The sequence below is a fragment of the Anopheles gambiae genome, chromosome 3, assembly GCF_943734735.2.
Source record: "Anopheles gambiae chromosome 3, idAnoGambNW_F1_1, whole genome shotgun sequence".
NCBI lineage: Eukaryota > Metazoa > Arthropoda > Insecta > Diptera > Culicidae > Anopheles > Anopheles gambiae.
Window position 1 is genome coordinate 89,796,864 of NC_064602.1, and position 22,238 is coordinate 89,819,101.

Below are 22,238 nucleotides of genomic sequence, written 5' to 3' on the forward strand. Positions count from 1 at the left end.
AAAAGAGAGAGAGAGAGCAATGAGGGCTCATAAAGCTAATTGATTCCTCCCTTTGGCGTGCTTACGTTTCTAATCAAACGCACCCGTGCGAGCGCGCGCGTAGTTTCACTGCGATTGCATTTTTTTTTTTCAATTAATTCTCCAACTTGACTGCGTGTATGTGTGTGTGTGTGTGCAGTGGAAAAGGGAAAACATGATGATAAAATCAATCTTTAAATAGAGAGCGTGAAAGGGACAGTGGTGTATCGAATCGAATCCGTCGTAGACGCACGCGCGTACCGACGACCTTCGACAGTCGGGCGTGGAAATATGCTGCGCGTGTACAGCAGGCGCGCACTCTAACCTCTAAGCAATAAACCGACCCGACCGTAAGTCAAGTGGGTCGACCAGATGATGATCACCGATTGGTCGAGAAAAGTGAAGAACCACAACAGAAGGGGTTCGTCGCTTAAGCGCACTGACAAGTCTTTTGAGTGTCACCGGGAGAAGACGAACCTTATTTTATCCCATAATAATTGGATTTCGTTCTATGTTTTTGTAGTCTGTGTTGAACACTATTTTTTACGTTTTAAGTAAACAATTAGTAAATTTAGTAAATAAAATCATTCAAAAGAGACTTCAATGCGCGCACATACAATTTTAAAACATTTTTTAAAGATCCATCCAATAACAGCAATAAATCCATCCAATTTAATTAGACGCTCCCGCAAGTGACACTACTGGTGCAGCAGATTAATTACCCTAAATCCACCACCATCATTAATCCAACCGAAATAACAGTAAGCGACACATACGGAGCAGCAGAGCAGCAAGCAAGAAATATGCATTTAGCTAATCGGCAGACGACACACACGATTCATATCGGCGAATCGGGTGGGAAGGACGAACACATCCGGTTTTCTGTGCTCGCATGCACGACACAGCGGCACGCCACACCAATTAATTACACTTGATTAAATTTGTCTGTCGTAACCCGTTTGCCGTTTTCCGAGATTCGTTATCCGTTTGGTTGCCGGCCCCGTGTGCGTGTGTGTGTGTGTGTGTGGTGGATTATCTTCTCACTCCATTTTCCCATATCAGTGCACGAAACCGATCGTGCTGCTCCGTCTTTGCCTTGTCCTTGATCTGTATTCTATTAACAGGTTGTTTTTCCAGCCTCCAAATCCTATTGCAGGTTATCTTCAAACCTGTTGTTCTACAAAGCAAAGCAAAATAGATTTATTATCATCAACGGATCGAACTGAAATTGAACTGATTCAAAACCAAAGCCACTGGATTTCAGGTCGAGCCGCACCGCACAAACCGGATGCAAATAAGCATAAAAGATGTTCTATTCAGAGCTGCCTGTATTAAGCCACCATATAACGGCGTTTGCTGCAACCGTTACAAAAGATAGCAGAGCGGAGGGCTGGTTTGGTTAGGAGTTATTGATATTTGATCATTAGAAACATGTCGTTGGATTGTTAGCGTCCGCAACAAATGGGACATTAGCGTCGAGGCTGGGAAGCCATCCCAACGGTGCTGTGACAAAGTCGTCGGTTTGCCATATGGCAGCTCGTGTGTTCAAATCCACACCCGAAAACAGGTTCTCTTACACTGAAGAAACTTATGACAGTTTGTGGGTGACTTATCGCAGTTTAATAATCTAGAAAAGGGAGGAAATATTAATATGCACATATGTGCAACAACATTGTGTTTGACTGATCGCTGCACACACACAGACATACTAAACCCATAGTAAAAAGTGTGGGAAAATTCAACCCCTCGACAGCAACAGCACCCCAAAAATCTGTGTTTGACGAAAACACTTGCTTCTGACCTCCCCTGGCAAATGCAAACTTTTGTTGTTCACTCTCTCTCTCCCAAAAAAAAAATGTTGCCACCCCTGTGCAAACACAGACACACACACGCACACACACGCACAGTTCTTTATGCTCTCCACTGAACAACCATGGCTCGTTTATCATGGCTGTTTTGCATTCCACACACACAGAGCAGACACCCCATTTCTACACCTTTGGGACCACCACACGCTGTCTCCTGGGCTAACCTTCCCGCCACCCATTCGCAACAGCAACTTTGTGTCACCTGTTGCGCTAAGTGGGCTGTGGGCTGAGGAGGAGGTAGGGATAGAGAGAGAGAGGACAGATCGCGGAATCAAAACAAGTCGTCCCAACCGACTACCGAGAAGACATTTCCGCCCCACTCCTTTACAACATTCCATAAGCGCTGCGTTGTATCCATGGCAACCAACAACAACAACAACAGCTCCGACAGAGACTTTCACCTGTACGGGTGTGCGTGCGTTTTTTTTTTTTGAATATTGTACGGAAATGATCAGCAGCAAGGGTGTTCTACTTCCTCACAGACGGCCTTAAAACCATTTAGGAAATAAATACATTTAAACTTTGCTCTTAGGTTCTATGAAAGCTTCCTCTAAAAACTGCTAAAATTATAGAATATTTAATTTTTCGCTAAAAGGCTCATTTAATCTTCCAAAGAAATTCTTTCCATGTTATCCATTTTAAACGGTTCCTCAGTTTGAGCGTTATCTGGTTTAACCTACTTGGGACATCAGCCACAAGAGATCAAAGGGAAGCGAAAACGCTTCCAAAGGGCGTGGAATTAATTTAGAAAATTAATCTCCTCAAAGCAAGATCCAAATTAATTCGAAAGAGAGTGTGAATGTGCTTCCCCTATAAAAACGGGGCTCTTGTTTGTTTAACCTAAATACGGAACCGTCCGATCGGAGGAGAAAAACAAAAAAACAAGCATCTTAAATGTCCTCAGAAGTGAATTAAAAAATAGTTAGCTATTTAAAATTTAAAACTAATGAAAGGACGCAACAGATTTTTGGCATCAGCGTGTTATCGCCGTTAGCTTATTCTTGTTATTTGTTTTTTATAATCAAATACTAACTGAATATATCAATTTTTTGCCTATTTCTATAAAAGCTCGTTTTTTGTTTTTCAACCCTAAAAATTTTGATTATGTTAGTCACAAGAATAGACTATATATTTTAACATAATCATTGCGAGCTGCATTACAAGCTCTCGAGGGCCACATGCTAAAAATGAGTCCAAATGTACGACTTACAGCATATCGTTCCTCTGCAAAAGTTACATTCGCCTCCATCATATCAACCTCTGTAAACTCTGTAAAGAGGAACTGAAAGCAAAGTATCATATGCCATCGGCATTTCCATATGCAAAACAGTGTACCGCCGATCGCGCAGCCCAGGATAGAAAATCCGGCCATCTCACGACACATGAACACGGACAAACTCTCTTTCCTCCCCGTGGCACATGGTGTGGTGATACATGGTGATACACAAATCGAAAACAGACATCCAAACAAAAGTGCCGAAGTTCTTTTCCAACACCTGCAGCGCATACGATCGTGTTCCTCTAAAATAATGGAATTAAGTTGTCCATGGGGAATGGAATTTCATTTGATCCTAAATCACTCACATGGGCTTTTCTTATTTTTTTTTTTTCTTCTAGGTACCCCTTGACGTTAGGTCGATTGATTGTCTAAACTATTCGCGGAGAATTGTCGCGCATTCGCCGAAATCAAACTAGCGCTAATTGATCTCGCAGGGGTGTGAGATACATGCAGCTTTCCCACCGAGTGTGTGTATAATTTTGTGATGAAATTCCGATCGATCGATTCCAAATGCTGCAAATTAATTAGGTAAAACCGGCATCACACAAATGCACACATTCCTACAAAGAAAAAGCATTAAATTGTTTTTTGTCCAACGTTAATTTAAAAATCGAGACTTACACAGCAGTCACGAACAATAACGCGCGCCATATCCCTTCTAATGCCGATTGCACAATCCGGACACACACAGACACACGCCGGACCTTCAAAGTCTGCTACCTTCTTCTTCGTGCATCACACAAATCATATAAAGCCAAACATCACAAAACTTGCTGAATCATTTTGGCGTATGACAGAGTGTGCTGTGCCGTAACGAGGGGTTTGAATTTTAAAAACCACACACCATCCTACCCCCATCTTAAGGCATGCCCAGGGGGAGGGGGTTGTTTACCGTTTAAGGGACTTTTGAGTGCAATAAAAATGCCTTTAAGTGTCTGTAGAAATGATTGAAAGGGAATACAAATTAATGCTACCATTAGGCAGAACAAATCGTCGCCGAAGGAAGTTGTGCTGCAAAAGCAAACGGTCTCTAGTGCGCACGCTGCTGGTCTCCCTGGTAGACCGTCGCCGTTTAGACACGACACAATTTCGTTCGGCCCCGAAATTAGACCGAATTTCGTTAATGTGTGCTAATTGTTTCGTCATCATCACCGCCAGCCCTTCGTCGTCTCGTGAAAGAGTTCAGACTTCAGCGAGTTGGTGTTACTTCATTTCTTCCACCGATAAACGGGACTGACCGTTTTGGTGACGATCGTGTTCTGACAAAAATTGCAATTTTTGTCCTTTTTTCCCCCCTCTTTCTCTTTAGAGCGCGAAAGCATAATTTCACCAGCAGCACCACCGGCGGTGGTGCAGTGCAGGTGCACCGTTCCTCTAACCTACAAAGAAGAAGAAAAGGGGTTGCGCGGGATGAGTGAAAGAATAGTGCTAGGGCGAGACGCTAATCGCTTCGTTCTCTCTCTCTCCTTCTCTCTTACCCTCCCCGCAACAGGTGCTATCATAAAAGCTGCCTTCCCTCTTTGGACCCTCTTTTTTTGACTTCCACTTCCACACCTCCTCTTTCTCCTGCGCTGTGTGTAAATGAGGTAAGGTTGCGTCTGCCCGCTTTATCGCCCGCTCACGCACACTGACGCAGCGATGCCAACATTGCTGTGTAAAGCCTGTTGCTGCTGCTGCTGCTGCTGCAGGTGCACACACCACCATCATCGCCTTTTCCCATCATCACACACACCTAGCATAAGCTGCATTTTTATGTTGCCTCAAGGGCCAAGAAAACTCAATGGCCGTGCGTTTGTGATTGTGTGCGTGTGCCCGGAGCTTGCGTGTCGCTACCTGTGTGTGCCACCAAAATCAATCGATCCAGGTAGGCCTGCCACAGACTCGCTCATATCGGTGAGCTCGGGGTGTGCGGCACGATCTCACCAACACACACAAACGAAAGACCGTGTGCAGCGCGCCGCGCACGTAAAGTGGCTTTTAATGAAGGCGGTTTTGCTTAATTGTTTTGCATCCAAATCCCTTCGAACAAATGACAACACACACAGAATAGGTTTAAGTGTATGAAAATTCACTTAAAAAATGGGAAATTTCACGACAACTCGTGATAAAAGGCAGCAAAACACGGCGCTTCTTCTACAGGTGAGAAACCGTTCCAGGTGAGAAGACACACACACACACACACACACGCACACAGGTGGTGAGAACAGCACTCCAGGTAAAACCATTGGCCCTGGCTCGGTGAGACACGGTGAAACAAACGCACACAAACTCAACCAACTGTCACACACGATAAATTTCGGAAAGCAAAACAATCGCGCACGCACGCACACACTTTGGCTTTTCTTTTTGGAGTGTGTGGTTTGGACAGTTTTGCACAAAACCGACGGGAGTGTCCTTATGTTTTGCCGCTCTTTAATTTTTAGTTTTAAAGAGGGAAAATCGTAGTTTTTGAATAGTGTTGCTAACACCTTTCCCATTTACCATCTGTCTAGAGCTCACGCGCATCCACAATCACGAAATACGTCAGCGAGCAGGTGAGCGATGATGTGTGCGTGTGAAGCAAAGAAAATAAACACACACAAGCCACCTTTGATGTGGCAAACGGTGTGTAGTGTTGGTTCGAAGTAAAAAAAAACCCTCTTCTCTCCGTTTGGAATTGTTAATTTCCCCATTCAACATACTGGGGTTCAACCCTTTTCACTTTACTCACCTTTATGTTCTTACTAAAGTAGTTTAATCAGTTAACACGTTCAAAAAACTCCGCAATTTGCACACTTTTGATACGAAATTGGTGGAAATACACTCCAATTTTCCCCCACACGTACACACACAACGAGCCGATGGTTCACTGTTTTCCGCTTCACGGCACACGCACAGCCAAAGACACGACTTTTCCAAAGTGAACTGCGTTCTCACACACAACAAGGATATCATAAACACTGTACGGCGCAAAAGGAGGTCAGTATTCGGCGCACCGCAATAGAAAGAGAGCGACACACAAAGGCGCAGTGTGATGGAATCCTGTATTGCTCCTGTCCTGTTGCGGGAAAAGGATGCGGCGGCAGCAGCGACACACTCGCGCACCTTTTTACTACACCTCACACACACACGCACACGCACCGTGCACTTTTTTGCTTCACCTTTACTAAAATGTTTTTTTCACTATTCACTGGAACGGCGCACGATGGCCACAATCAACTGTGGGACGCGGCAGAAGGCACGAATCAGTACTCTATCGGCGAACGCGCAACAGGTTGAGAGGCGAAAGTTGGGCGCAAGCGTACGAAAAGCACGTCTACACTCGAGCACAGACGGGCAGCTTCTATTGCAGGCACACTACAGTGCCACACAACGGCACCTGGCGGCAGCAGCAGCAGCGGGCTCACTTCCACTGAGTGCTGCGATGTATGCGTGGTCGGTGTACGAATGCGTGCGTGAGTGCGTGCGCGCTACCTTTGCCCGTGCGATTCCACGTGTGTGCAAGTGTGTGTGTGATTGTGGTTGGCGCACTGTTGGAAAAGTTTTTGCGTGAAGAAGGATGGAAAAGAATTAAGATTGTGCTGAAAATGTAGGTGAATTTTAAGGTGACTTGCAAATGGTTTGCTTTAAATTGTTAAATTCAATCTAGCTGATAACGGATTTTTGGTGGAATTTTGAACGAAATTATGTCCTTTGTCGTCTATGCTTAACGTTTAGTGTGCACAGTGCATACCCTACGGGGAGAATGGTAGCTCAGTTTGGGAAACTTTGAGCTACTTTTGGTGTATCGACTGGAAGTTTATTTTTAAAAGACTTCCAGTGCATTCTAGTACTGATTTTGTAGCTCAATTTTACTTTTTTTGTAGCTCAACTTTTTTAGCTTTTTCTTCCTTTTTTGATAACATCTGTCTTCTTTTTAGTTTTGGTTTGCCCTGTCAGTACAATAAAAAAATGAAATAATGCAATAATTATGCGATGCATTATTCTGATAAAAATTGTAAAAAACTTCTAGGAGTAGTTAAAAAGATAAAGGAGTTTCGATTGAAATAAAAACTGTTACATTATGACCCGTCCTGGTAAGAAGACACTAAAGTCAGAGAAAATTCACACAAATTGTTTAAATTCCGTCTCTTTACAACGTTTATACAACAAAACTTATCAATAGGGACCATTTTATGAAATTTTACATTTGTTGCAATCACGCGTTTTATAACATCATGAGGGCAGGTGTGTTGTAACGGTTTTTATTCAAATTTAAACTCCTTTATCTTTTTTATGACTCATATAAAAAATCTGAAAAAATGTTAGACGTTTAATATACAGTTCTCAAAACTATAAGAGCCATTTCGTAATGAAAATGTTTAAAATTTAATAAATGGTTTTTTTTACGTTTTGTAACTGTTTGCAACAAAATCCTTTCAACTTTGAAATGCTATAACAAAGAAACGGCCGCGAGTTGATCCAATCTATGCTATAGAAACTGTATTAGATTATTTAATTTTCATCAGAATATTGCATCCATAATTAAAAGATGCTTTTAAAAGATATAAGTCTCCAAAGTCGCTGGCTACCCGGGTAGCCCGGTTTCCTGGAATAGGGGTATTGCCAACATTAATTCTAAAAAAAACATAGTTATTATACCCAAAAAAATCTACGAAGAATTTCAGAGAAAAATGGCTGTGGTTTACATATACATTCCAAATTTCAAGCCAATCGGATTGCTATAATCAGAGAAATAAGCAAAAGAAATCGATTTGGCTACCCATGTGGCCGATTGCCTGGAATAGGGATAAAAATCTTCCGTGCACCTACTATTGATGTTGTAGCTCAGTTTTTCTTTATTTTTTTACTACAATTGTCTTCTATTTAGTTTTTTTTTTTCATTTGACAATTTTTTCTCCAGATTAACTATTTTATTTTCTTTCTTGCTTTTATTTAAAAAGACCGTTCAAAGTAAATTATTTGCTAAAGTGTATAAAATATAAAAAAGCTAAATATGGTATAATAAGGTAAAGGTTTTATTCAAGTTTGTTAAGATCTCAGTAAAAAAACATGTTTATTGTATCACGAGCTTTTCCATTCGATTTATACCAATTTGACGGGTCTTCCTTATCCTCACACTTGTTAATGGCAACTTTTCACCTGCGCTTTGGCGTTTCTCTATTCTATTGTTCCCTCTATCGGTAGTATAAAACTTAGAAGTGGCAATTTTTGCCAAAAATTAAAAAAAAACATGTGTTATCGCAACAAAACAACTCTGGCAATTGCCGTTTGCATTTGCCATCGATTGTACGTCTTCAACCTGGTCGATTGTTTCATTTGTGGCAAGGGATTTATATTGCTCTACCCGTACTTCTAACGTGCCATTTCTTTTCATTTCTATTGCGGGTTTTCATTCCATTTTCCTACCCGTTACAGGATGATTTCATTCTTAAAGCTACGGCTCAGCTCTTTGTGCGGCAGTACGATCGAGTTCAGGACGATCATCTCCGAAGGCACACTGACGGCGTAGCCCAGTATCGTGATGGACGGGTTTAGCCGGCCGTCCGTGTTGAACAGCGGTGGATTTTCCATCTTGGCGAACGGTTTGTTCGGATCGGGATCGCTCGGTGTGCCCTCGACCCGTGCCCACATGCCTATCTGCGAACCACGACCAACTGCAGAAAAAAGGCGGGGAAAAGCAAAAAAGGTTAATATTGATTTAATCTTGCTTCCGCACTCTACACTCACCGATGCTGTGGAGCACTAGGGAGTGATCTTTGATGACGGCATTCTCGAGGATGATTGATTCGCGAACGCGTACTCCCGGGCCGATCACCACGCCCGGGCCGATGGAAACGTTAGGACCGAGCTTAAAGGAAACATTTCAAGATTAAACGTTACAAATGCGACCTTTTGATAGAAAGCCCCACTACTCACTGTTGCCGTTGGATGCACCGAAGCTGTCGGATGAATGTGAACGTCCGGTACGATGTTGCAAACGAGATTTGCATTGTCGTTCTCCGTCTTCAACCCCGCACTAGCCAACCGCTCCGGATGTGCGTTCTTGTACAGCGCCAAATAATGCCGATTGGCGTAAATGGCCGACCCAGCCGTTTTAATCTGCGACCACCAGTTGTTCACCGGAAGCGCATACAGCTTCCCCGTCCCTGCCAGCGGCGTCAGAATTTCCTGCTCCCACTGTATGTGCCCACTGTCCTTGCCGTTGCCATTGTTCAGCATACTGTAGTCCTGCTGCTTCGAGTGAAACACCGCACCCATCTTGGCGAAAATGTCCATCGAGCACACGTACACGCCGCAGTTGATCAGCGTGGACAGGTACGATCGGGGCTTTTCCACGTAGTGCGTCACCTCCTCGTCCTTGCCCAGCACCAGGCAGCCGTAGTGGACGGCCTGCTGGCGGGTCGCTTCCGTGCCCATGATCGACACCAGCGCCTTCTCGTTCTTGCTGCGATGAAAGTCGTACAGCTCCTGCAGCGGGAAATCGGCACACACGTCCCCGTTCAGCACGAAGAACGCGCCCGGATTGCCCGACCGGATCTGGTCGCGGAAGTGGTACATGCCGCCGGCCGTCCCGAGCGCGGTAAACTCCTGCAGGTAGCGAATGTTCACATCGTACAGGTTCTGCATGTTGCTCACGAACTGCTGCATCTGCGTGGCCGGATAGAAGCCGAGGATGAGGATCTCCTTCAGCTCCTTGATGCGCACGCACGACTCTACATGGTGCTGGATGATGGGCTTGCCGGCCACCGGGAACAGGGGCTTCGGTGTGTCGAGCGAGAGCGGGCGAAAGCGCGTTCCTGTAAATGATGGGGAAAGAGCCGGTGAATAAGAGCGCTTCGATGCCGGAATGCTTCGCGTGAACTTACCCTTCTCGGGGCCACCGATCAAGATGACTGCCTTCAGCATGATAATCGGGGTGGAAGTGCTTTAATTACAACGTAAAAGGGGTAAACCATCCGACACGTAGCACCGATAAGCCGACACGAGTGGGATTTGCCAGCACGATCCTGGAGATGCTTCTATTTGTTTGTGTGTGTGTGTTTGTTGTGAACGTGTGAACTACCGCAAAGTAGAATAAACAAACAATATTCAGCCTTTTCCAGCTACACTATTAGAACTAACTAATTATGCTTCAAAAACATTTCGCCTCTAACTAAGCCGCGTTCGCGTTCTTTCCCGAAACGAAAAAATCGCTCACAATTCCTTTGTTGACATTGTTTGCAAATGACAACACATCGCGAATAAACAATTCCACGTCAGTTGCTGGTTTGGTTTATCGCATCGGTTCAGTTCTTCGGATCGGATCTCAAAGCTTTTTACGCTTTATTTATGTATAATACAGTTCAATGATCCATTTATTCACTAAATTATGTTAATTAAAATGTAAATTATAAAATATTTTACTCTTTGAACTGGTTTTTCAAAATGCTGTTTTGCTTGAAATAAATCTAATCTGATCAATTTTCTTCCGGCCGTTTGTTTTGCTTGTGGCACGTAGCTCCGCCCCCTTGTGCTGTGCTGCCGGATGCTGTCTTTCAAAGTGCCAGCAAAATTGAATTTGCAATTGTTTTCTACTGCAAAAGAATGATAAACGAAATTAATAACGACAATCGAACACATGAATTTGAACACACAATGTTTGTTTGTTTTGTTTGACCCGAACCAGACTTATCCCTGGAAATCGAGTTCATTCTCTTCGAAACTGCCCTACAATATAAGCTGAAGTAACTGAAGTAAACATCATAGTAAACATTGCCAGTGTTTTCTGCGGCCATATCGTGAGTTTGTTCACCAGTTTTGCGTGATAAACTACACAAATTGAAGTATCGATTTCAAGGCGCAGTACACTATCATTTAGACCTAATCGGACCTCCGCTAAGAAACTGAACAGACCAAACCGGCCAAAAGAAAGATAGTAAGACAAGGGTTTAGTATCGTTCGAGCTGTCGGATGCCATTCGAACAAAGCTGAGGCAGTGTTGAGACATCAGACATCCTCAGACAGTGGTCAAGCCTTGAAAACGGAAGAAACTGGCATAACTGCGGCACAAGATTTGTTGAACGACCATATGGGAAGCAGTGTATTAGTTGACGGCGACAATCTCGAGGTAGTAATGGAGTTTTGCTATCTCGGGAGGCCGTTATTTACGATAACGAGATCAGTAACGAAGTCCGTAGATGCATTGTGCAGGGGAATCGTACTTACTATGGGCTTCACTGAAGGTGTGTTCGACAGCGATCCCCAGCTCGGCATAAGGCGCAGGAGAGCACAGCGAACTCGATGGCTGGACCAGGTGAAACGAGACCTGACGGAGATCGGGTGTCTGCATGGATGGGAATCTTCAGCCAGGGACCGAGCATTCTGGAGAATGATTGTCGACCGGGCCATATCATATAGATAAAGAATTGTTAAACATGAAGCACCTGTACCTATATGAATTGACCCATCCAGCAGGACGACTGGTAAGAAGTTTTACTATTTTTCGGATATCATACAAACATTAAACGTCGGTACATCCGGTGTTTTTTTCTCCAAAAATTAATTCATTTTATTTTGTTAACAAAATAATCTGACATCGGGTTTGTGTGTTTAGCTGTGGTGCTAAAAACTGGGCGTTTTTATGTTTGTATTTGTTCATATTGCAGTAGAAATAAGTCCTTTCAGGTTTGCACATACACACACACAGACACGTTTCACTTTATCTCTATATCATCATCGGTTTGTTTTTTTTTAAATGCGAGGTTTGGTGAGGATATAAAGAAAAGTAAAACCGATCCTGAATCCTGAAATGTTTGCAACCTGCTGGAGATAGGGGATGCGTTTTTGCGTATACAAAGAACAGAGTTGGTTGCTTTCTTTAGCCTTTTTTTAACCTTAGCTTACTGCTACGAGTTTTGTTTTTTTTTTAGGAATGTAATAGTACTTTTGGAAGATAGGATTGAATTTGCTACACTTCACGCGCTTACCGAATAGTACGTGGAACTGAGGTCCGTACAAACGTATACCAAAAACAAACAAACAAAAAAAGTACGAAAACTAACACGTTGTGCGTTACAACTGTTGGCAATGGAATGGTTAATAAGATTACGTTAAACATCAAATGAGTGGCAAGGGAAAAATAGCATTAATCCCCAAAAGAGGAAAAATCCATACACAAAAACCGTCCCCAGAACTGCTCGCACTATAAGGCAGTGTCGTTCTACTTCATTTGACGAGTCGTTCCGGGAATGGGGGTGAGGTGTGTGTGTGTTTTGCACTAACGAATTTAAATAGAGTCTTTTACAATCAACTACGCAAAAGGAAACAGACACACTACATACACACACACAAAGATAAACGTTTAAGTTTTTGTTCGCTTTTGTTTGACACAAAATTTTGACACCAACAGTTGGTTTGAAATGTTTTGTTTTTCACTGAAGTTGTATCGATTGCAAAAATGGGGAATGGCTTTTTATCCGTTGAGGTGGAATGGTGCTTCTTGCAGTTTTGCAGCTTAATTTTGCCACTCCCTCTTGACCTACTCCTTGCACTTTACTGCTTTGATTGATTCTAACGATTTTAGACATTGAACAGATATAAATCTCGTTTGGGTTTGTTTTTCTTGTTGTTTTGTTTTTTACCATTTCGTGTTTTGATATTCGGGTGTTTTTGCACATTTTCGTTTTCTGTTTTACCACTTGACGCTATGTGTTTTTAGATATTTAGTACGTTTTTTCTTCTTCTTCTTCTTCTTCTTCTTCTTCTTCTTCTTCATGTTTTTCCTTATATACTAATGCGAGGGATGGCGACTTTTGCGTGTTTTGCGAGTTTTTCACACAGGACACAGTGTTTTGTTTTGTGTGTTTTTGTTGTTGTTGTTATATTCCTTAACTTAACTTCCTACTCATTATATATTTATATATATGTTTCTTATTACGTTTCACAAACCATGCGAGGTTTAGCGTTGCCTTTGCACACTCCGTCCAGAAACCTCCGCCCCCCTTTGGATAGGAGTTCCGGAGGATGACCGGGAGGGGGTAGTAGGATTATCCGTAGCATTTATTTTAGCATATAGCGCCGTAACCAAACTAAACACATCGTTTTTGTTTTCTGCTTTCTCTCAATTTCTTCCATTCCATTTGCAGTTTTGTGCGCTGTTTTGTTTTCCCCCCCCATTTCTCCTCTTTTGCTACTACTACTCTCCAAATTTTCCTACTCCAATAATGCCTGTGGCCGCGACCCGTGGCGTGACGGTGTTACTCTGCTGCACTGCCATTTAATATATTATATTAAATTTGGTGCATGCATAACGAGTGTCTACCTAATAAATAATTTACTTTCTCCCCTTCTTCTGCACTGGCATTTTGTTTTGTTTTGTTCTTCTCTCTTGTTTTGCTTTTGCTTGCTGCACTTACCGCTCTCTTAATGGCTAAGGGTTTTAGTAGTAGTAGTAGTAGTTATTTATTTGCTTCTACCCGCGTGTGCAGTCTACCGCAATGGGCGTTCGTTTGCTGTGTGAGTGTGTACTAAGAGCCTTCAGTTGATGTTTATACTTCTGCGCTGGAGACTCAAGGGGACCTTATTACGTCACTCAATGCAGAATGCAGCAATGCTTCATACAGTCTGCCTGTGAGTGTATAAAATGTGTGTATATGTATATATTATAATGGTAGTTTTGTAATCGTGTAATAAATGCGAGGTTATTAGTTTCTTTTCACGTCTTACTAAACCCTACTACTAAGCGTGGGTCCGGTTTCCCCAGCCGCCGGCTCAGGCTCAGTGCATACTCACACTTTAACAGACAATGCCCATTGGCGAGCAGACACGCACACACGCGGGTGAAGGAATATGCGAGGTTTCGTTACTTAGAAAGGTACAATAAAAGATTTTATCTTATACTTCTAGAAATGTCCACAGAGTTGGATCTGGGCTGATCGTTACTGCGCGTGCTCTTCTTCTATTTTACGTCTTGGCGATACACTCGGTATGTCCTCCCTCTTTTTCATCCAACAAAGGATCCTGTCCCTGCTGCTCCTATTCATCCTAAACCGCACTCAACGTCATAATACCACTAATCACTATGTTATAATCAGACACCAAAGGGTAGTAGAGTAGAGTAAGGTAGGAAGTAGTACATCCAGTTTACTTAAACACACGCATACAATACCATATGGTCGTTTAGGCTAGCTTTTATCCTCCGAATACAATACACGCATAGATTGTTGTGGGCGACCCCGGCTTTGTCTGTACACGTGCGGTCCCCTTTTCCCTTCTTCTTCTTCTTCTTCTTCTTCTTCTTCTTCTTCTTCTTCTTCTTCTTCTTCTTCTTCTTCTTTAAAATACGCATTTCATGTCGATCTCATCACGTTGTCCCCCAATCGGTAGTAGGAATGTAGTATTTGTTGTTCTTGTTGTTAGTAGTAGTAAACGGCTAAAATCACACACACTTTCCTTTTTGCATCTAAAATCACGAAGGAAATCCTTTGTTCATTGATTATTTTTGTTTGCGTTCGTTTGGCTTTCGCGACCGAATATTCTACTCCCTTTTGAGCTTTAGCTGACCATGCTGTAAACTTCTTACAATGTTGCATTGTTACTTTAAAAATAGCAGGCACCCTGCACCATCAGTGTCGTTTAGGGAAAAAAGGAAAGGGAAAAGTAGTGGTTTAAAATTCACCAAACAAATCGAAGCTTAATTTTAGTGTTTTATCAAAATTATTGCTTCCTCTGTTTGTGCTTCTATGATCCAATTCTGTGTTTTCTTTTGATTTTTTTCCCCGATCCATCGTCGGATGTAGATCCAAAAAAACAACAGTAGCTCACTGACTAGAACAGCAAATACAGGGGTGGGGGACCAAAAGTCTTATTAGGGGTTTTGTTGAGATTGAAAGAAAACTTTCATTAAAAACAAGGATATACGAGTCAAGCTTAGCTAGAGCAAAGTGGGTTGGCTTCTGAGTTTAGTTGCGTCCCAAAATTCGATTGCGAAAGTCTGACCAGAATATGAGACGGGAAACCCTGCCCCTACGGGTGAGGTACTACACGACAAGAATGATAAGAAGTATAAAATATTCCATCTAAAAAAAATGCTACGCATACTGTTCTTCTTCGAACCATTCGATCGAAATGAACCCGCCCAATGATCGTGTTCTTCATACCGCGAGCCGACTAAACGCAGACAAATTTGGGACGCGAGGAACTTTTTGTTTGTGGGAAGCCTTCCAACAAAAAAAAATAGGAAAATAGGGAAACCATTTTCACTGGAGCATATCAGAAATGTGGATGGCCATCGGTTTGCAGCGCTACAACACGCTCGGTGCGCTCGAGTCCTCTGCTGTGCAGCACACAGTGCTAATCGACAGAGGATCACCACCGCTCTCTTCCAATCGAAGATACAGCTCCAAACACCGACAATATCCATTGCATTATTAAGAAGTCCCTTTTTTGTGGGGCTTCAATCGCGCAACACCGAGCAGCGCACGTCTGCAAAGCGACGGGAACACATTTCCATTCTACTAAAGGTCACTGGATCGCAACGACACTGGATTGGCGGTGGTGCTGCTGCTATCTCTGGCTCCTCGCACTTACATCATACCCGCCGGATCGAAGTAGCGCTGCGGTGCGATCTGCGACTTTTTCCTCTTCTTGCTGCGCAGAAACTCGGCCACCTCGTAGTTCTTGCACTCGTTCGCGATCGCCAGCGGCGTGCGGCCGTTCGCGTCCTGCTGCTCCGTCTGCAGCCGGCACCAGTCGACTAGAAACTGCACGATCTGCAGATTGTTCGCGTAGCACGCCTTGTGCAGCAGGCTCTGCTGGTTGCGGCCGTCGCGCACGTTCGGATCGTACTGCAGCTGCAGGATCATGAACTCGAGCAGCCCGTAATGATCGACAAACATGTGGATGGTGGGCAGCTTCGCCAGCTGCTCGATCTCCGCCAGATGGAGCTTCAGCAGATCGATGTTGGCGCCCGCCCCGATCAGCAGCTTCATAATGTCGAGCTGGCGCGAGTACATCGCCTGCATGAGCGCGGTCAGCCCGGAAGCGTTCCGCTCGTCCACGGCGGCATACTTCAGGATGAGCATCCGGGCCGCCACAATGTTGCCGTGCCGGGCGGCCACGTGCAGCGGCGTGTCGCCAAACTTGCTGATCGCATTGATGTCCGCGCCGGACTCGATCAGGTACGCCGCAATTTCGTTACACTCGATCGCGATCGCCACGTGCAGCGGTGTGCTGTCGTACGGGTCGCGATACTGCAGGGCCGGCTTGCACAGCTCCACGATGTAGCGTACCAGCTCGAGCGAGCGCGTGTAGACGGCCTTGATCAGGCAGAGCGATTCGCTGGTGAAGCTGCAACCGTTGCGCAGCAGAAACTTCAACATCCGCACGTTGCGCTGCTCGATCGCGATCGTGAGCGGATGGGAGGCGATCGCACCGGACGACCGGAGCGTTCGCTGATGCTTCGCAAACACCTTCGCAATGCGCAGGCTGTTCCCCTGGACGGCCCATTCGTACGCCGTCCGGCCCGTATCGTCGGCGGGACTCGCGTCGACACCACGCTCCAGCAGCAGCGCCACCATTGCGGTGTGCCGTTGCTGAACGGCAATGTGTAGCACGGTTTTGGAAGCGCCATTGCGTCGATTCAGCAGACTCTCCTCGCCGTCAATCGTGGCGGAATGGTCGTCCAGCAGGTAGCGCAACATTGCCAACCGCCCGTACGTGGCACAGAGATGCAGGACCGTGTTCTGCTGCTGATCGACGAACGTCAGCGTTGCCTGCCGCGTGTCGACGAGGTATTTCAGCGCCTCCAGATTGCCGTACTCGATCGCTCGCCTCACCAGCCGGTGCCGGTCCGAGTTGATGTCGATGTCGTCGCAACAGAGCACCGGCAGCAGCTCGTTCTCCTGATACTGTATGGCGTAGTGCAGCGGCAAGCGGTCGGTGCCACTGAGCGAAGTAAGCGGGACCTGCTGCTTCACCAGCAGCTTGGCAATGTCCGTGTGGCCCAAGCTACAGGCACGGTGCAGCGCCGAAGTACCATCCGACGTCTGCGACGCGATGTCAACGCCCAGCTTGATCAGCTTCTTGATCGCCGCCAGATCGCCCTTCTGCACGCACTGATCCAGCACGGTCGTCCCGTTGCCATCCTGACAGTTCCAGTTGATGTCCTTCATCTGCTTCGCAATCTTCTCGATAAACTCCAGGTTCAGATACTTGACGATCTTGCCCAGGTTCACCGTCAGCTCGAACCGCTTCACGCACTCGAGAAACACGTCGTACGCGCGGAAGTAAAGCGCCATAAACAGGATCGTCGCCTGGCGCTCCTGCACCGTGGTCAGGCTGAAGTGCGCATCGATGAACAGCGAGTTCGAGCTGCGCACCAGCACGTACTGGAAGAACTGCTTCTTCTCGTACGAGATTGCCTGCAGCTCCTCCGACAGGTAGTCCACCATCTGCTTCAGATTGTTGCGTATCGTATGGTCGATGATCTCGTACTCCGTCGACGGTGTGCCGTCGCACAGCACGCCCAGCCGCATCCCGCGAATGTCCGCATAGTCGGGCGTCAGTGCCTGCAGCAGCTTCAGATCGATCGTCTCCACCGACTTGAACAAGCGCTCCTGCTGCTCCACCCAGCTCCAGCGCATCTTGTAGTTGTTGATCAGATTCTCGTTGATCGCCAGCAGCTCGTCCGGGTTGGCCCGCTGGCTGGTCGGCGGCTGGTACAGCTTAAACTCGTTGCTCTTGAAGATCAGCCCGTTCAGGAACACCTTCACCTTGGTGCTGTGCGTCAGCGTCAGCATATCGTACTCGAGCGCATCCTGCCGCAGGTAGTCGTGCAGGTTGCGCCCGCTCACGTTCGCCGACTGCAGCTTCAGCACGTACTGATTGTCCTGGAACACGCCCAGATCGGTCAGTATCTCGCACAGCTCGAGCAGACAGTGCTCCAGCGCGTACTCCACGTGCGGGGCCGCCTCGTTGATGAACTGCGTCACCTCGTTGAAATCGCTGCACGGCAAAAACTGCCCAATCAGCTTCAGCTTCGCGTCCAGAAACGACTGGTACTCTTCCCGGTCCATGCGCTTGTTGCGCTTCACGATCGCATCGTTCACCGGGCGGTTAGTGGACTTGAAGAACATCGTCAGCACCGCGTACTTCTTGTCCAGGTTGTAGCAGTTGTCGTAGTAGCTCTGGGACAGCTGCTCGTGCAGCACCGCAAACTCGATCGAGCTCAGGTTCTGCAGGTTAAACTTCTTCAGTATGTCGTTCGTGTAGTTCTGGTGCAGCAGGCTGTCGCACGGTTTCGTGCGCTCCGGCACAAAGTGATCCACGGCAATGTACCGCCCGACGTGCAGCACCTCCACCATCGTGACGAAGTTCTTCGTGACGCGCTCGTCCATCTGGTACTGGTACAGATAGTTGGTGAACAGGTGCAGCAGCTCCTGCATGAGCGGATTCAGCAGCAGCAGCTGCTCGTCGCTGCAGATGTCGTACTTGGGGTAGCTTTCGGCCAAAAAGGACCCCACGATACGGCGCACCTTCGCCATCTCGATCTCCGTCCCGCACAGCTGCATCACGGTGTTGAAGTTGGCGCTGATCGAGGCGAGCGCCGCTCGTTCACCGTCCCCCTTCGTGAGTGTCTCGTACCGCTGCGCCAGCGGACGGTAAACGCAGCGCAGCAGATCGCTCAGCTTCTCGTCCTGCTGCTGGCTGAACGTTTCCTGCAGCTCCTCCACCACGCGTATGCAGTCCTCCAGCTCGAAGTGCAGATCGTCCAGCGTGTGGTTCTCGAAGTACATCCGGTTCGCGTCGCCCACGAACTGATTGTAGCTTGCCACCTGCCGCCAGTTCTTCAGCTGATGCACGTTCCCCAGATAGCACTTGTACGCCTCGAGCATCTTCAGATCGTGCACGTACGCGAAGTAGCGCCGCACCGACTTCAGACTGCACTGCACCTCCGCGAACGGCAGCACCAGCCGGCCGTTCTCCGCCCTGTCCGAGCACGCCTTGTACAGCGACACGTTCGGCTGGTAAAAGTCCCGCACGTCCACGTCCAGATTGAGCGGCAGTATCTTGTGCACCACGCTGTCCAGCTTGCGGGCGATCGCCGGCGCATACCGCGTGCTGGCCACCGTTTCCGCAATGACCTGCAGCGTGCGCTTGATCGCCAGCACGCCCGACACCTGGTACTGGGGCAGCTGAATCCGCGCTATCCCGTCCAGGTAGCGCAGTATCTTCTTGATCGCGTACAGCTGCGCCACGTGGTCGTACGTTTTGCGCAGCCGGCAGAAGGTGACCCGGTTCCGGCGGCCGGTCGCGCGCGTCAGCTCCACAAACTCGGGCGCCCGCAGCTCCTGCCGCAGCACCTCCAGCTCCGGCTTGGTGAGATTGTTCACGTACCGCGCCTGGATGGCGGCCAGCTCCGGGTTCGCCCGCAGCCGGCCCTTCACGTAGTAGATGAGCTTCTTCTTCAGCACGCACTTCTTGCGCCACAGCCCATTGATGGCCTTGGTCGATTTGGCCGGCGCCGCGTCGCGTATGCAGCAGAGCAGATACAGCAGCAGCTCGTTCGACCAGCGCGTCGACTCGCGGCCCCGGTTCTCCGCCAGCTCGGCCTTGATCCGCTCCAGCTCGTCGCTGACCGCACCGAGATACTGCAGCACGGTGCGCTTGTTCAGCAGCAGCTTGTACACCTCGTAGTGCGGCGCCTTCTTGAAGATCGCCAAAAACACGGCCAGCAGCCGGCAGATCTCCTCCACCGGCACCGACCCGACCAGCTCGCGCTTTTCCCGCACGAAGAACAGATTGTCGTACACGATCTTGATCGCGAGCAGGAACTTGTCGTCGTAGTCGTTCAGGTTGTCCGTGCCGCCGTAGTGCTTGGTCAGGTAGCGCGTGTACTCCACGATCAGCTCGATCCGCTGCTCGAGCTCCCGGTCGAACTTGGGCCGGTCGGGGCGCGGCTGCGCCGGCGGATGATGGTACGCGTAGCTGTAGTTCTGCAGCTGGTACTCGAGGAAGTTCTCCATGCTCTTCGTCAGCGGCACATTCTTCACGTACAGCTCGTGCCACACGCTCGACACGTACGCGATCTGCTGGTGGATGTCGAACGATTTCAGCTCGAGAAAGAGCTGCAGCAGCGGCACGGAGCCGCGCCTGATCAGCCGGTAGAAGCACCGGTAGTCGGTCAGGTTACGAAACTCGACCGCCAGCATGAACTTGGTCACGTCCATGAAGTTAAGGTTGATGGCCAGCTCGGACGCGGTCAGGTTCATCGAGTTGCGCAGGTCGCAGTCCGCCCCGGACTCGACCAGGAACTGGATGATCTCATTGCGATTCTGCTGCGCAATGATGGACAGGTGCAGCGGGGTGTTCAGGTCTTCCGGCGTCTGGTAGTCCAGCACAAACTCCTTAAACTTGGACTTGATCTTGCTGAAGTCGCCCTCCACCACCAGCTTGCAGAATTCACCGGCATATTTGCTGACATAGTAGCTCGGTTGTGTCATTCTTTAAACGCCGCCTTTCTCGCTCGTTCTTGTTGTGTTTGCTCTCTCTTTCTCTCTCTCTCTCTCTTTGTTTTGCACTCTGTGGTTGATCGTCGTATTACAATTCCTTTTTGTATCACACATAAAACACCCTTCGGGGAATGAGGAAGGACAGAATGATGTGCAGAGCTCTTCCTGCACACTAGTAGCTCTGTGCTACGCCTGCTCCTACGTGATCGCTTCCGGTCAGCTGTGCCTGACGACAACGTACAACAACAGTTCGTGTAGTAAGATGTGGCTCCCGGTGGCCATTGCCTTTGTCCGTGCGCTCGTCGTGGTAGAAGTTGCCGCTCCGCTTGCGGTTTCGTTTACTGCCGATGTTATTGCTACTACTGACGCCGTGGTACAGTTGTTTGCGCCTCATTGCTGGAAGGGTGCTGCGTCCATTGCCGTGACCATCGTTGCCATCGTTGCTGCGTTGCCGTTGCGGAAGAAGTGCTGCCATCGGAGTCGCACGCACCGTGCGCAATAGTCAGAAGCTTTCGTGAGCTCTCCAGGCATGCTACACCAGAGAGGTTGGTGTTTGATGCATCCTTCTGAAGTTGATCCTGCTGAACTGCTGAGGATGTGATCCAAAGATCCAAGGCTCCACCAAACACGAACGATTACTTTGCTCAGCTTTGCGACCCAATGTCGTCGTTTGCTGCTGGGTTGTGCAACGACTCTTATTTGCGCAAGCGCTTCGAGCAGACGTGTATCGGCCGTTTATTTGAGCCTTAAGACTGTTTTCCCCCTTCCAGTGTTTGTACAGCGATCGTGCGCAGCAGCAGCAGCTATCCCTTCGCCGGCCGGTTCAATAAAAATTAGTCTGACCCTTTGCGAACACGCTCGAACCGCTGCCGCCCCGCCTGGTGCGCTTGCTTGATGTGTTGTGTTGTATGCGTCGGACGGTGTTTAATTTGTTTGGATGTACTCGGGTCCTTGAGCGTCGCGGCGCAACGTTAGTTGACGAGCGTTATCTAAAATTTTAAAAGAAAAAAAAAACACGAAGAACATACGTTAGCGACGCGGGAAGAAGTGGGAAAAAGTTCAAGCAAATCGGAACATTGAGATGTGTTGTAGGCACAATTCGGGCAGGGGAAGAGGAAGATCGGTGGGATGTTAATAAATAGTGCTAAATCAAACAAACTGCGCACATTACGTTGATGCGTGTGCATGTTTGGAACAGAAAGCTGGAGAGAGAGAAAGAGAAAGAGAGAAAGAGAGAGAGAGAGTTGAAAAAACACTCGCTCCTTCCCGAAGAGGTGCGCAACATAAATGGGTTGGTCTGTTTTGGAGCACCTTTTGGGTCGTGCGATTGAATGTTACTCCCTTCCCATGCCTTCCTCTCTTTCTCTCTCTCTTTCTCTCTCTCTCTTTCATTCTGTGAGGAAAACAGTTGGAAGTGTGTTGCGATAAAGGAAAGCGACGAACCCCTGGCAAACCCATTAAAGCAACACCTAATTGGTAAACCGATGCCACCGAACCGGACGGAGGGAACACGTTGAAGGGGATGGAAAATCGAACCAGAAGAACCGATATGCAAACGAAAGACGCAACGAACGCCGTGGTATATAAATCATACGGAAATAT

General features: G+C 47.3%; 3 protein-coding genes across 7 annotated transcripts in view; all 3 read right to left on the reverse strand.

Annotated features, from left to right (window-relative positions):
- The window catches only part of LOC1280918 (RNA-binding protein fusilli), a 79,025-nt gene extending 72,452 nt beyond the window's left edge, over nucleotides 1–6,573 (reverse strand). The window contains exon 1 of one of the 2 annotated variants that reach the window (XM_061661577.1): nucleotides 5,876–6,561. The gene's annotated coding sequence lies outside the window, so the exon portion shown is untranslated. Of the gene's footprint in view, nucleotides 1–5,875 lie in introns of both variants that reach the window. The other variant, XM_061661576.1, reaches the window with a different exon arrangement.
- Nucleotides 6,574–8,139: 1,566 nt separating this feature from the next.
- On the reverse strand, nucleotides 8,140–10,389 carry LOC3291416 (mannose-1-phosphate guanyltransferase alpha). Its single transcript, XM_552528.4, has 4 exons — nucleotides 10,014–10,389; nucleotides 9,064–9,944; nucleotides 8,875–8,995; nucleotides 8,140–8,801 (listed from the first exon to the last, which is right to left on the reverse strand). Exons 1-4 carry the CDS (start codon nucleotides 10,051–10,053, stop codon nucleotides 8,557–8,559), a joined length of 1,287 nt encoding a protein of 428 aa, XP_552528.1. The 5' UTR covers nucleotides 10,054–10,389; the 3' UTR covers nucleotides 8,140–8,556.
- A 2,288-nt stretch (nucleotides 10,390–12,677) lies between these two features.
- The window catches only part of LOC1280917 (uncharacterized), a 32,867-nt gene continuing 23,306 nt past the window's right edge, over nucleotides 12,678–22,238 (reverse strand). For all 4 annotated transcript variants that reach the window (XM_061655834.1, XM_061655836.1, XM_061655835.1 and 1 more), the window contains one exon: nucleotides 12,678–21,625. In XM_061655834.1, the coding sequence (XP_061511818.1) occupies nucleotides 15,711–20,627 (4,917 nt within the window). In that variant the 5' untranslated portion in view covers nucleotides 20,628–21,625 and the 3' untranslated portion in view covers nucleotides 12,678–15,710. The remainder of the gene's footprint in view (nucleotides 21,626–22,238) is intronic.

Excerpts from the sequence above, each read along its gene's own strand:
- LOC3291416 (XM_552528.4), bottom strand. The coding sequence starts at position 10,053 with ATGCTGAAGGCAGTCATCTTGATCGGTGGCCCCGAGAAGG. Across the intron at positions 8,996-9,063 it reads CGGTGCATCCAACGGCAACA|CTCGGTCCTAACGTTTCCAT; the intron begins GTGAGTAGTGGG and ends GTTTCCTTTAAG. Across the intron at positions 8,802-8,874 it reads CCTAGTGCTCCACAGCATCG|TTGGTCGTGGTTCGCAGATA; the intron begins GTGAGTGTAGAG and ends TTTTTTCTGCAG.